This window comes from Mycteria americana, chromosome 13 (assembly GCF_035582795.1).
Source record: "Mycteria americana isolate JAX WOST 10 ecotype Jacksonville Zoo and Gardens chromosome 13, USCA_MyAme_1.0, whole genome shotgun sequence".
NCBI classification, from domain to species: domain Eukaryota; kingdom Metazoa; phylum Chordata; class Aves; order Ciconiiformes; family Ciconiidae; genus Mycteria; species Mycteria americana.
The window spans coordinates 1,409,649-1,422,736 of record NC_134377.1 but is presented as its reverse complement, the minus strand read 5'-3'; the positions used below and the strand labels follow the sequence as shown (position 1 = coordinate 1,422,736).

The window sequence follows — 13,088 nt, the reverse complement described above, 5'->3', positions numbered from 1 at the left end:
AAGTCATTCCTGCAGCCTGTAGTGAGGACCAGCTAGGCTTTGGGGTGCCGCTTGCTTTCGGCTACCTTACAGGGCTATTCTTTCTCATGCAGTGAGGCACTTGGTCTCTTCTGCTGCTGCTGCCTTACCTGAAACGCACAGCAAACTCCACTGCCAAGAAAGCCTTTCTGGTCTCCAGGCCCCAGGGTAATCTACTCAGGAGAGTACCAGTTATCTTGAAATCCCTCTTTGCAGCATCTGAATTTGTTCGTGGTCTCAGAGTCCTGGTCATATGTGACCTAACTTGATCAGTGCCCACTGTGTGGGATGAGACCAGAGAGGCAACTCTTGGATGATCTTGCTATACCCTTTCTCATCAGCAAAACTGCAGCTGCACAGTGGGAGCAGAGGAGACCCTCCTCTATGCCTGCACTGGAGGGAAGGCTCCAAGAAAGCTCTTTCAGCACCCCTTGGGGGACCTGGAGGACCCCGTGCACCTGCCACATTAGTGGAATGAGAGACCAGGTTCATGGGGACCTTTGGGAGCCTAGGCTGCATGTCCAGGGGTCCCTGCCCTGTGTTTTCAGTATGTGTGGAAACCAGGCGCTTTGCGCCACTCCAGCCCTCAAAATGCTCACTCTTCTCCCTGGGCTGCAGCCCACTGAGCAGAACAAATTGTAAATTCACTGTCCCCTCATCCTGCTGAGAGCCTCCCACTGTGGGGTGCCACCGCTCTGGCTGCCCCAGAAGAGGGCAGGGGATGGGGATATTAAGGCCCTTCTAAAGCTTCTGTTGTTTCTTGAACACACTCAGCAAAGCATCTGAGCAGGGAGGGATGTGTTGAGTCGTGTAAGTACAGCAGGAGCACAGTGCTGCAGAGCCCTTTGCTCTCATTTGGGAGGAGGAGCCTGACTGCCAGTGTCATGGGCAGCTGGGACTGGAAGAAAAAAAAAAACCAGAAACCTTGGCACAGCCTGGAAGAAGGGAGGGTACCAGTCCGGGGTGTTTGCATGGTACACCAAGCCCACAGCCCTTCTTTTCCCTCTCTCTTCTTTCTGAGAAGCTGTGGCCACCCACAGCAAGCAGCAATGGTGCTGCGCTGCTGTGTGTGGGGCTGCCATGCCTGGGGCTGGGTGCCCAGATGAACCTGTGCTGCGTGCATAGGTGATGGGGTCTGCCAACAGCTGCTGAGAAGCTGCAGTGAGAAGCCAGGCTGGGCCAGTGCCACCACACTGGCTCCTGCTGCCTGCATCCCTATCTGATCTCAGAGTACCAGTTTTGCTGGTTTTGCTCACCAAGGAAGGCACAGGCAGCTGTGGTGCTGCAGGTCTGGTGGCCTCGTTCCCTCCTTGCCCAGCATGGCTCTGCCACCAGGGCCATTCCCCTTCTGCCTCCCCTGGGCCACACTCGGCCAGGCTGAGGTGAAGCTGCCAGCTCAGCTGCCAGGTGTGGGCTGCATGGCAGGACCCCTCAAGCAAGGGCACTGCCACCCGCTCATCAAGTGCCTCTTTGTGCAGGAGCTGGCAGTGCCTGGGAACACAGGACATGTGTGGAGGCTGGCCTGATGCTGTCCTGTCTCCAGGGAAACATCCCCCGGTGGGAGAGGCATCCCTGGTCCCTGCCAGGGTCCCCCCACCCTGCCTTTGTTGGCTCTGCAGTGTTTCTTTGGGAGACAAGGGGATAAAGTCTTCCTTTTCCTGCCAGCCGCTAGCTCCTGCTGCAGCTGCCTGGAAGTGGCTCCCCTCGCCCTGAAAGGGTCAGCTGGCATCTCCCCGGAGGAGTGAAGGCAGGCACTCAGCACCAGAGCCAGCTCTGGGCCAAGGTGCAGCAGCGCCTGGGGTTGCACATGGCTGAGCGCACAGTGGGGCCCTTGTCAGCGTGCTGGGAGCCGCTGGCAGCTCCTTGTCCTGGGCCCTGCAGGCAGCTGGGCATCCTCTGCCCAGTCCAGCTGCTCCAGCCTCAGAAGGAGGAGCTGCCAGGGCACCATGGTGATGCTGGTGCTGCTTTGCCCTGGGTGCAGCACTGTGGGTGCAGTTTTTCTGAGATTTCCACATGCCCTTTTTTCCCCTCTCTTGCTTCTGCTCCTCCTGAGCCCCCCCAGGTCTGCCTGCCTGACACAAGCCACTGCCTCAATGTACCAAGCCAGGGGATGGCTGGAGCAGGCTGGGTTGGTTTTTTTTTAAATCTTCTACCCTGCAGCACTTGAGTGTGACCACAGGAGGTTTCTCACATCCCCCTTGCCCAGCTTCCTCCTGGAGTGCCATGGCACAGGCATGTCCCTCTGGGGTGCTGGGGGAGGCAGCTGCAGTGGAATGGAGAGGATGTGACTGAGCATTCAGTGTATGGAGTGGTGCTGGGGGGGGGAGCCCTGTTCCTACTCGTGCAGCCACCCTGGGGCTCCCCAGGTGCCTTGGAGCCCAGCTCCCAACTGCTCCTCCCAGACCCTGCTCTTGCCTTGCTGTCCTTTGGCTTGGGTGGGGCCATGGGCTTAGCACTCTCTGCTCCTGGCAGCCCTCCACTCCTTGGAGCTGCTCACCTGCCTTCAGGCATGGTGGTAGCCAGAGAGGAGAGCTGCTCTGCCCCATGGCATGGGCAGGACCAGCCTCCCACCTCTCAGTTCCCCCCAAACCCATTCTGCAGTGTGCTGTAGGTCCAAACCGGTTGTTGCCCAGAGAGCCTGAGCTTTGAGAGCTGGTTTTGAAGCTGGATGCAGCACCCACAGGCAGCAGAAGCACAGATACTCTGGAGGCATATTCCAAGTGCAAAGTAGGGGATGCATATGGAGCAGAAACTATGGAAGGACACAGAGCTGTCTCTGCTCCTCCTCTGCGGAGGGGCTCCTGCTCCTCCCAAGCAGGGAAGGCATATGCCCTGGCTGGCATGGTTACTCCTCGTGGGGCCCCAGCCTGTCCCCGTGCTCACCCCACGCCTGATCAGCTGATGCTTTGGGTCTGTGTGGCCACTAGCCTGGAGAACAGATGGGACTCGTATGTCTTCAGCTAGGACAGGGGCTGTGATATCTGCAGGAGCACAGCAGGGCTGGCCCCAGTTGCCTCTGCAAGGGCTCTGGCCCTGAGCATTGCTCTGACCTTTCCCTGGGCGAAGCCCTGGAGGGTGGTGAGGGTGATGGCAGAGCCTGCTCTGCCCCTGGAGTGCAGGCTGAGGCCCACAGGGCTGGGGTGGGGCAGGTTCCTCAGGGCTGGGCCTGGAGGACAGCAAGCACGTCTGGTACTGGGGTGGGACACAGACAGTGGAGCTTCCAGGCAGGGTCTGGGGATAGAGCGGGTGACCGGCATGGACACAAGCGTACGGGGCAACCCTGAGCGCAGCGAGGCTGTGAACCCTTCCCTTTTTCCCGGCCTCCCTTGAGGGAAAGCGGTGCCTGCGATGCGACGGCTGCCACCTGCCAGCCCCATTGTCGCCATCTCTCTGCTGTGCTTCCATGGAGGAAGGGGGCTGTGATGGATGCCTGCCCCTCCAGGGATCCCCCCCCCTGCACCTTTGGCCCTTCCTCAAGGGCTCTCCTTACTGGGATTCATGTTTCCCTTGTGTGGTCTGGAGCCATGTCTGCAGCTGCCCTGGCAGGTGTCCCAAATGTTCTGGTTCAAACACTTCACAGGGAAAGAAAAGTCCACAGCCCTACAGAAGCAAGGCTTGGGCAGGGGCAGGCACTGCCTGGAAGGAGGGATGGGCAGGGTTTGGGGTTTTTTAAGGTGCCATTGGTTAGGTAGAGCTGCCCAGCTGAGCTGAAGAGGAAGGAGGACCAACAGGAGGCTATGGAGTGTGAGCCTGCCCCAGTTTAGTGTGGGTGGCCTGGGCTGGCATGGGCATGGAGACACGGCAGCTTTCCCCAGGGGTGCCCCAGGAAAGCAGCAGCAGCCACTGCTACAGGGAGGGACTCTTCACCAGATGCCTGGGGGGACAGTGCTTACAGCCCGTGTTAGGCTGCTCTGATGTCCTGTCCAGACGTCCCATGACCAGTGGGCCTGAGGACATCCCTGAAGGCAAGCAGGGCAGAGGGGACACTGCCCTGGACCACCGCGACAGCGGCGGCTTCGAAAGGTGACGGCGGCCGCGCCAGAGCCCCCTCGCCGCAGGAGCCGCTGATAAAGGGGAAGCACGTCCCCAGGCGACGGTGACGGAGGGACAGGCCTGGGGCCGGCGGCATAGGGGCTGCCCCCGCGCTGGCAAACCGGCGGTCCCGGCCGCAGCCCCGCGGGGAGCAGCGCCCGCTCCCGGCGCCGCACGGGAGGCCCGAGGCCAGCCCCGGCGCTTTGGCTGGGGGGCGGGGCGGGCGAGACTGGCGGCGCCCGCAGGTGACCCGAGGCCGCGGGTGCTGGGCCCCGACCCCCCCGGTCCCTGCCCTCCCCTGCCGGCGGGGGGGCTGCCGCGCCGAGCGGAGCCGGAGGAAGGAGGCAGCGGGCTCCGGCGGCGGAAAGGGCGTTTATTGGGGGGCGGCAGGGCCGCGGGCGCTACAGCTTGGTGCCGGCCGAGGGCAGCTCGGAGCGCTGCGTGGGGCCGCTGAGCGTGGAGGAAGCGGCGGCGGGCGGGCGGCGCGGCCCCAGCAGCAGGCGGCAGCGGGCGCGGAAGCGGCCGTCGAGGAAGGCGTAGAGCAGCGGGTTGAGGCAGCTGTTGAGGTAGGCCAGGCAGGTGGCGTAGGGGTGCAGGCGGGCGATGAGCCCCAGCAGCGCGCAGGGAAGCTCCAGCAGCCCGGCGGCCGCCAGCGCGAAGAGGCTCTTGAGCAGGTGGAAGGGCAGCCAGCAGCCGGCGAAGACGGCCACCAGCGCCGCGATCAGCCGCAGCAGCCGCCGCCGCGCCGCCGCCTCGGCGCGCCGCGGTCGCAGGTGGCGGCGGACGGCGGCGCCCACGCAGCAGTAGCAGACGGCCATGAGCAGCAGCGGGGCGGCAAAGCCCAGCGCCGTGGCGCCCAGGCTGAGCGCCGCCGCCCGCCCCGCGCCCCCCGCCGCCAGCTCGCACAGCGTCCGGTTGCGCGGCCCCCGCCGCGCCTCCCGCAGCAGCAGCGCCGGCAGCGCCGCCGCCGCCGCCGCCGCCCAGAGCGCGGCCACCGGGCCCAGCCCGGCGGGGCGGCGGCGGGGGGCGACGCGGGGCGGCGGCGCGGCGCGGGCGGCGGCGCGGCAGCGCTCGGCGCTGAGGCCGCCCAGGCAGAAGGCGGAGGCGAACATGCTGAGCAGCACCAGGAAGCTGCTGAGCTTGCAGAGCGCCGCGCCGAACGGCCAGTGGAAGCGCAGCGCCGTGTAGGCGGCCCAGAGCGGCAGCGTGGCCACGAAGGCCAGGTCGGCCAGCGCCAGGTTCCCGATGTAGGCGTCGGCGGAGCGGCGCCGCGCCCGCGGGCCGCGCCACAACGTCAGCAGCACCAGCCCGTTGCCCGACAGCCCCAGGGCGAAGACCAGCAGGTAGAGCAGCGGCAGCAGCGAGAAGGACGCTTCCCAGTCCGCCTGCCACTCGCACGCCTCCCCCGTCCCGTTGCCCGCCGTCTCTTCCCCGTAGTAGTATTCCTCCGCCTCTGCGTACTCCATCTCGACCTCCGCCCCTCGCGCCCCGGCGCGCCGCTATAAGGGGGCCATCGGCCCCGCCGCCACCCCCGCCCCCGGGCGGCCCCGGGACCGTCGCTCCGCCCCGGTGTAACATCCCCCCGTGCCCCCCCCCCTTCGGGTGCTGCCCGGCAGCCCCCCGCCCCGCTCCCCCGCCGCCCCCGCAGGCGGCTCGGCTGGCTGCCGGCATCCCGCGCCGGGATGCGCGGGGAGCGGAGCGGCGGCAGGAGCGGTTCGCTGCCCGCAGCCCCCACGCTGCCCACCGGACACCGAGGGCGACGGGCGAGGAGCGACGGCAGGCGGGCGCGGGGGGATTTTGGTATAAAATCCACGATGCCTCCTGCATTGCCCCCCGAGGGGGTGCGGTGCCCACACACTCCAAATCCACATCCCTGCAGCCTCTGAAGGCGAGCACACGCCCGGCGCGGTGCCGGAGCTGAAGACTGGAGCGGAGCGCCAGGCATCATGCAGAATGAGCAGGCAAGGATGCAGAAAGCAAAGGGTGCAAAAGCATCCCAGTGAGCACGGCAGGGAAGCAGAGCAGCACTCGGCGTGGGGAGCCTGTCAGCGGCAGCAGGGCCCCTTGTCAAGTGTTTACACATTTCTCAGTGAGACTGCACCCGCTAAGCATCCTCACTCCCCTTCCCCAGCTACGCTGAGGGTGGGGAACAGGCAGGATTGTCGGGAGTCCCGGTGCCAGCAGCATCTGTGAGGTCTCCGGAAGCAAGTTCTCTCTCCACTGGGCTATTTTCCTACAGATCACGGTCTCTGTATTTCAGAGAAATTTTCTTTTCTTTCTTTTCCTCCTCTCAGACACACTATAAAAACATCCTTGTTTGAGGAGAGCCTTGCAGATGACTCTTCCCCTGTGTTGGTCCCGAGGTGGCGGGTGGCCAGCCACAGCGCTGCCAGGAGCAGGGAGGGAGTGCTGGGCTGTGGTGGGCTGCTTGCTCTCAGCAGCAGTTTTTCCCTCACTGGGAGAGGATTGGTTCCTGTCCCACAGTGGGAAGTGGGCAAACTGAACCCTGGACCATGGTCAGTAAGTACCTGGGAGCGAGGCAAGAGGACCTCCCTGGGCAGCAGGGACATTTCTGGGTCTTCCTCATCCTCTGTACTCTGTGCCCGACACTGCAGAGCCTTTAGTCAGCCTCAGCTGCCATGCAGTGTGAAGCTCAGGGTTATAAGGGGCTGTGGGGTGAGCAGGAAGGGTGCCACACACCTGCTGCAGCTTGTGAGCAGGCAGTGGTGTCTGTGCTGGGGTGCTGCAGGTGGTGAGGACATGTCGGTGCCACTGAGGACATCCTGGGGCTGTGCTGCACATGCACGCAGGCGGGCTCCCTGAGCCCTTGTGGCTGTGGGGTGATGAGGTGGACCCTAGGAGAAGATGGAGATGTCTTTGGTCACCACCTGGAGCTGTGACGGGTGCAGGGGAGGTGGTGCTCTGAGGAGGTGAAGGGTTTTGCACTACCCCAGTCCCGCTGCCCAGGGCAGGGTTGTGTTGTTTCCAGGCCCTAGCCACCATCCCTGGCCCAGCCTGGGTGCAGGTGAGGTCCCCAGATGGGACTTGTCTATGGGGCACCCCATAGAGCCAGGCTTGGGCAGGGGGGCTTGTCTTGCCTGGAGGCAGGGGGGGCCCAGCTCTCCCACTGCACCTGGGAGCTGTTTTGCCATAAGCTCTGTTGCAAGCAAGTGCCCTGCCCTGATGAGCTGCCAGGGCTCTTGGCTGAGCCCTCTGTATCCCCTTGCACTGGTTGTGGCTGAACTGAAAGTGCCACCTTGACGGGGGGGGGGGGGGGTTCCTGCTTGAAAAATGATGGGCGATTCCCGAGAGCCACCATCTCTGCTGGGTGACCCTCGCAGTGGGTTGGTGGCATCACCTGCTTGCTCCTATGGCCATGTGCCATCCTCTTGGGAGGCCTGAGATTGCACTTGGGGGAACCAGAGCCGTGCCATGGGGCTGACCCATGCCATGGCTGTGTGAGTCCCCACAGGATGGAGGCTACAAGGCTTCTGGGGAGGATTCGGGCTGTGCCGCTGGCCCCAGTGGGCTCTACCAGCCAGAGCACCCTTGCACCCTTCCCCTAGGTGAGCACCCAGCTGGTGCCTCCTCAGCAGAGTTGCTGCACAGGTGGCAGTTCAGTGGGTTTCAGTGCAAACTCCAAGCTGGAGAGAAGAGACTCCAAATTCATCTAACACAAGAAATCAGCTTGTCCCCGAACCTGTCCCATGGGCTGGTCCCCCTCCTTGCACCAATGCCACACCCCTGTGATGGCACCCCAGAATGGCCAGGGACTTGGGGGGAGGAGATCTACTCTTGCTAGTTCAGATGGTGGTTGAAGAAGCTTTGTATGTCTAGTGCCAGGTTTTACTAGAAAAGAAACTAGAACAAGTTCCTCTTTCAGACTCAGAATAATGAGGTGAATGGGGATTGCAGCACATCTGTGCACATGTGATCGCTGCACATGTGCCTGTGCTGTGCAGGCGTGGGAGATTCCTCTCACTGTCCTGTTCCTGCACTTTCTGGGGACACAGCCCCCCCAGAGGGGTCTAGGACCAGGCAGGGAAATTTTATACTGCCAGCAGTCCCTGCTACAGTCTTGAGGCCGTTCGCTCTGCGCACTGATGGCGTTTCAATACAAGTATGTAACTAATGCTTTCTCAGCTACTCGTTACTAATCTTTTCCTAGTTATGAGCAATACTATGACTTGGGCAGGCTGGAGAAGTGGGCCCATATGAACCTCATCAAGTTCAGCAAGGCCAAGTGCAAGGTCCTGCTGAAACAAAATTCGTGGAGACTACCCTTTAAAATCCAAATCTCCCAACAGGTGAATTGGAGTTTCAGAGTGTTCCCGAAATCAAACTCAATAGCAACGGAGTTACTGTTAAGCAGGCATCCTTTATTACAGCACTGGGCAGCACTGGGGATCGCTCCACCATAAGTGCTCCGACAAACAAGCAAGATCGCAGAGGTTATATGTTGCAAAATCATACATATTCATAAGATTAATTTATATAAACATGAGATTTCTTGGAACTCATTAATATATGTAAATGTCCCTGACACATGCGTACTTAAGTCCTTAGGTGGTCGTTAGGGATCCTCTGGTGGTCGTTGGAGGAAGTCGGTAGTCTTCATCACTCTGACCGCTGACTGAACTTTGTCTTTACACATGCTCAGTCCATCTTTGTCTTGCTCATACCTTCCTTGCATATCCAAAATCAGGTGGTTCTTGTGTAGTTTCTCCTTATCAGCCCTTTCCAGGGACACAGGGCCTGAAGAATTCCTTTTTATCTATCTACATTGCAACTATCTCAGCTAACCAAGGATTTAACACAGGCAAAGCATTCTTACTCTAATGATTAGGTCAAATAAAGAATGCTCGTTAGCAATTCTACTATCTAAGCTTCCTTACTTAAGGCCAACAATACTGGCAAGCTAGGCCAAATTATCTGCGAAAGGGAAACTAAAAGGAAACACTGAGCACCCAAGATATTTACAACATTTCTTTTTGTCTTTGGGGATTTTAGCTCTTTTCACTGCACCTGGGTCAGGGCACTCACTAGTACCAATACAGGCTGGGGGATGGATGGATTGAGAGCAGCCCTGAGGAGAAGGATTTGGGGATACTGGTGGGTGAAAAATTGGAAATGAGCTGGGAATGTGCGCTTGCAGCCCAGAAAGCCAACCATATCCTGGGCTGCATCCTGGCCAGCAGGTCGAGGGAGGTGATTCTGCCCCTCTACTCTGCTCTGGTGAGACCCCACCTGCAGTACTGCGTCCAGCTCTGGAGTCCTCAGCACAGGAAGGACATGGACCTGTTGGAGCAGGTCCAGAGGAGGGCCACAAAAATGATCCCAGGGCTGGAGCGCCTCTCCTATGAGGAAAGGCTGAGAGAGTTGGGGTGGTTCAGCCTGGAGAAGAGAAGGCTCCAGGGAGACCTTATTGCAGCCTTTCAATACTTAAAGCGGGCTTATAAGAAAGATGGGGACAGACTTTTATGATGGTTTGTAGTGACAGGACAAGGGACAACAGTTTTGAAATGAAAGAGGGTAGATGTAGGCTGGACAAAACGTCCAGCACACAGCTAGACAAGTCCATAAGACATTGGGTGAGCAATTGGCTGACGGGTCAGGCTCAAAGGGTTATAGTAAAGGGGTTACATCAGGCTGGTGGCCAGTCACAGTGGGGTTCCCCAGGGTTCAATTTTAGGGCCAGTGCTCTTCAATGTTTTTATAAATGATCTGGATGCAGGAATTGAATGTATATTATGTAAGTTTGCCTACGATACTAAACTAGGAGGAGCTGTGGACTCCCTTGAGGGTAGAGAGGCCTTACAGAGAGATCTGGATAGACTAGAGATAGACTGGACAATCACCAACCATATTAAATTTAACAAGAGCAAGTGCCGGATTCTCCACCTGGGATGGGGCAATCCTGGTTATACATAAAAACTGGGGGAAGAAAGGCTGGAGAACAGCCCCACGGAAAGAGATCTGGGGGTTTGGGTTGATGGCAAATTGAATATGAGTCAACAGTGTGCCCTGGCAGCCCAAAGGGCCAGCTGTGTCCTGGGATGCATCAAGCACAGCATAGCTAGCTGGTTGAGGGAGGTGATTGTCTCACTCTGCACTGCACTGGTGCGGCCCCACCTTGAGTACTGTGTGCAGTTTTGGGCACTTCAATACAATAAGGACATCAAACTATTAGAGTGTGTCCAGAGGAGGACGACCAAGATGGTGAAAGGTCTTGAGGGCAAGACTTATGAGGAGTGGCTGAAGACACTTGGTTTGTTCAGCTTGGAGAAGGCTGAGGAGGGACCTCATCGCAGTCTACAACTTCCCCAAGGGGGGCAGCGGAGGGGGAGGTGCTGATCTCCTCTCTCTGGTGACCAGTGATAGGACACGAGGGTATAGCATGAAGCTGCGTCAGGGGAAGTTCAGATTGGACATTAGGAAGAGGTTCCTCACTGAGAGAGTGGTTGGTCACTGGAACAGGCTCCCCAGGGAAGTGGTCACGGCACCAAGCCTGTCAGAGTTCAAGGAGCGTCTGGACAACGCTCTTAGTCATATGGTTTAGTTTTAGGTAGTCCTGGGAGGAGCAGGGACTTGGACTCGGTGATCCTTATGGGTCCCTTCCAACTTGAGATATTCTATGATTCTATGATTCTATGACAAAATCATGGAGCATGTCCCCTTGGATGAAATTTGTGTGTGCATGGAGCAGAAGGAGTGATCAAGGGTGAATCGTACCTGACCAACCTGATTGTATTCTTTGATGAAATGGCTGAATCTGTATATGGGGAGAGAGCAGTGGTTGTCACTTATCTTGACTCCAGCAAAACTTTGAATGCTGTCTCCTACAGCATTCTTGTGCCCATGTTAAGACATCGAGGTCTGGATGCATGGGCAACCAGATGGGCAAAAAACAGTTGGATGATGGAGCTCAGAGTGGAGCAGTTAAAGGGTTGTATTCTACCTAGAGGCCAGGAGCAACTGAAGCACCATGGGGACCTTTATCCAGGACCAATCCTGTTTAGCATCTTTATCGATGACTGGGGGAGTTGACTGAGTGCGCATAAAATTTGCAGATGACCTCCAATAAGGAGTCAGGAGAGGCAGTCGATACACTCAAGGTCAGGACTGTCATCCAGGGCATCTAAGCAGGCTTACCTCAACCTTACCCACAGAAGAAATTGAAAAATGGAAACATTTAGGAGCAAAACAAGTAAATGGAATATGGATATTAGAAGGAAAACCTTTTCTCCCCAGGGTTATGTTGATACCTTTGCTCAGAGAACTCCACCATGGGACGCATGGAGGAGCATCTTATCTAGAAAACCAGGGGTCTCAATCATGGGTGGCACATGGATTGACTCAAGCAACATTACAAGTCACAAGAGATGTTTGATGTGTGCAGAATGTAATGCAAACTCCAAAATAGAGGCAAAACCAAAAGGAGGGCGCCCTTGGGCCTGGATGCTGTTCCAGAAACTACAGATTGACTTCCCAGATATGCATCCGAAAGACGGACAAAAACACCTACTGGTTATAATGGATCAATTATCCCATTGGGTAGGGGCATTCCCTACCCAAAAAGCAACTGCTCAAGTGGAGGTCAAAGCTTTACTGAAAGATATCATACCATGTTTTGGAGTGCCTGAAGAAACAGACTCCAATAATGCGATCCCACATTTTACAGCTGAAATATTAGAAAACCTGTGTAAAGCTTTAGGAATTTGACAAAGACTGCATACACTTTACCACCGCCAATCCTCGGGACAAGTAGAGAGAATGAACTGTACTCTAAAGAGTCAACTGGCAAAAATTTGTAGAGAAACTCAGTTAAAATGGACAGAAGCTTTACCATTAGCACTATGGGAATTCAGGCAATGGCCAAACCCAGGTCATAAAGTAAATCCTTTTGAGACTCTATTTGGAAGACCAGCTAGAATTCCAGGAACCTTTTTTTCCAGCACGCACAAACCTTCTGGCAGAGGATGAAGCAGTGACCCAATATGTCTTACAGCTATGAGATAGTTTTAAAAAGAAATGGTACAAAGCTTTTTTTTTGTACAATTACACAAACTTTAGGAGACTATTTGCATCCGTATCGACCTGGAGATTATGTCATGATAAAGGTCTATAAGACTAAAGATGCACTACAACCCAAGTGGGAGGGTCCTGTGCAAGTATTGTTATGTACTTATTCTGCTCCCAAAGTTAAAGATGCATGGATCTACCAGTCTCAGGTGAAAGCTGCACTGAACTTCTGGCCATGATCCTCCTTTTGCTGATTTTGAACACAATCAGAGAAATTCCACTACAGCACATAACTCTGAATTTGAACTGGTGGCTATTATTAGTAAAGACTGCCTTAAATAATTCAGATGAATGCTGTGTATAGAATGGGTTGGGTATTGTGAAAGTTGCAACTGCTTGTTTTGTAGGCATGAGCATATCCCTGTCGCTAATACATAAAGTCAAACTTGTCCAGCTTTGAGGTGAACCTAACCTATAGTCAGCTTCCCAGTATAGGGTAAGTCTCAACACTGGCTGCACGGACAAATCAACATGCCATGCGATTCCAGCTTCCCAGTGTTACTCTAGCTGAATCTTGCATGTATATGGTTAATGGTAATGCAGCATTAGTACACTTGAACAACAGTGATTTAATCTGTAACACAAGAACAAAGATTTGCTATTATTCTGCTGATATCTATCTCCCAAAAGGTTGGTTTCTGTTATGTTGACTCCAGGCCTATTATTATGTACCCAAAAATGCAACTGGAGGTCCGTGCACACTTGCAAGACTCACAGTCTCCCTACTAACAAGAAATACCTCAGCCAAATATAACACCACAAGAAGCAGAAGGAGCCTACCTCAGGCACTACCACCAGACTGTGACTCAAATGTAAGTCTGTTCAACAAAGCAGAAGAAGTGGCCTTAAGCATCTCATTAGTGGGAGTCCCCACACTAGCACTAGGTGCCAGCCTCCCACTGACAAAGGTGACCTGCACGTTAGCAAAAACTCTGAATGCCACCTCCACTTTGATG

General features: G+C 56.6%; 1 protein-coding gene across 1 annotated transcript; it reads right to left on the bottom strand.

Moving 5' to 3' along the window:
• Nucleotides 1–4,416: 4,416 nt before the first annotated feature.
• On the bottom strand, nt 4,417–5,628 carry LOC142416496 (apelin receptor A-like). Its single transcript, XM_075516101.1, is given in 2 exon segments — nt 4,417–5,531; nt 5,533–5,628. Coding segments are annotated over 2 exon segments (1,176 nt in total). The 3' UTR covers nt 4,417–4,451.
• Nucleotides 5,629–13,088: the final 7,460 nt, after the last annotated feature.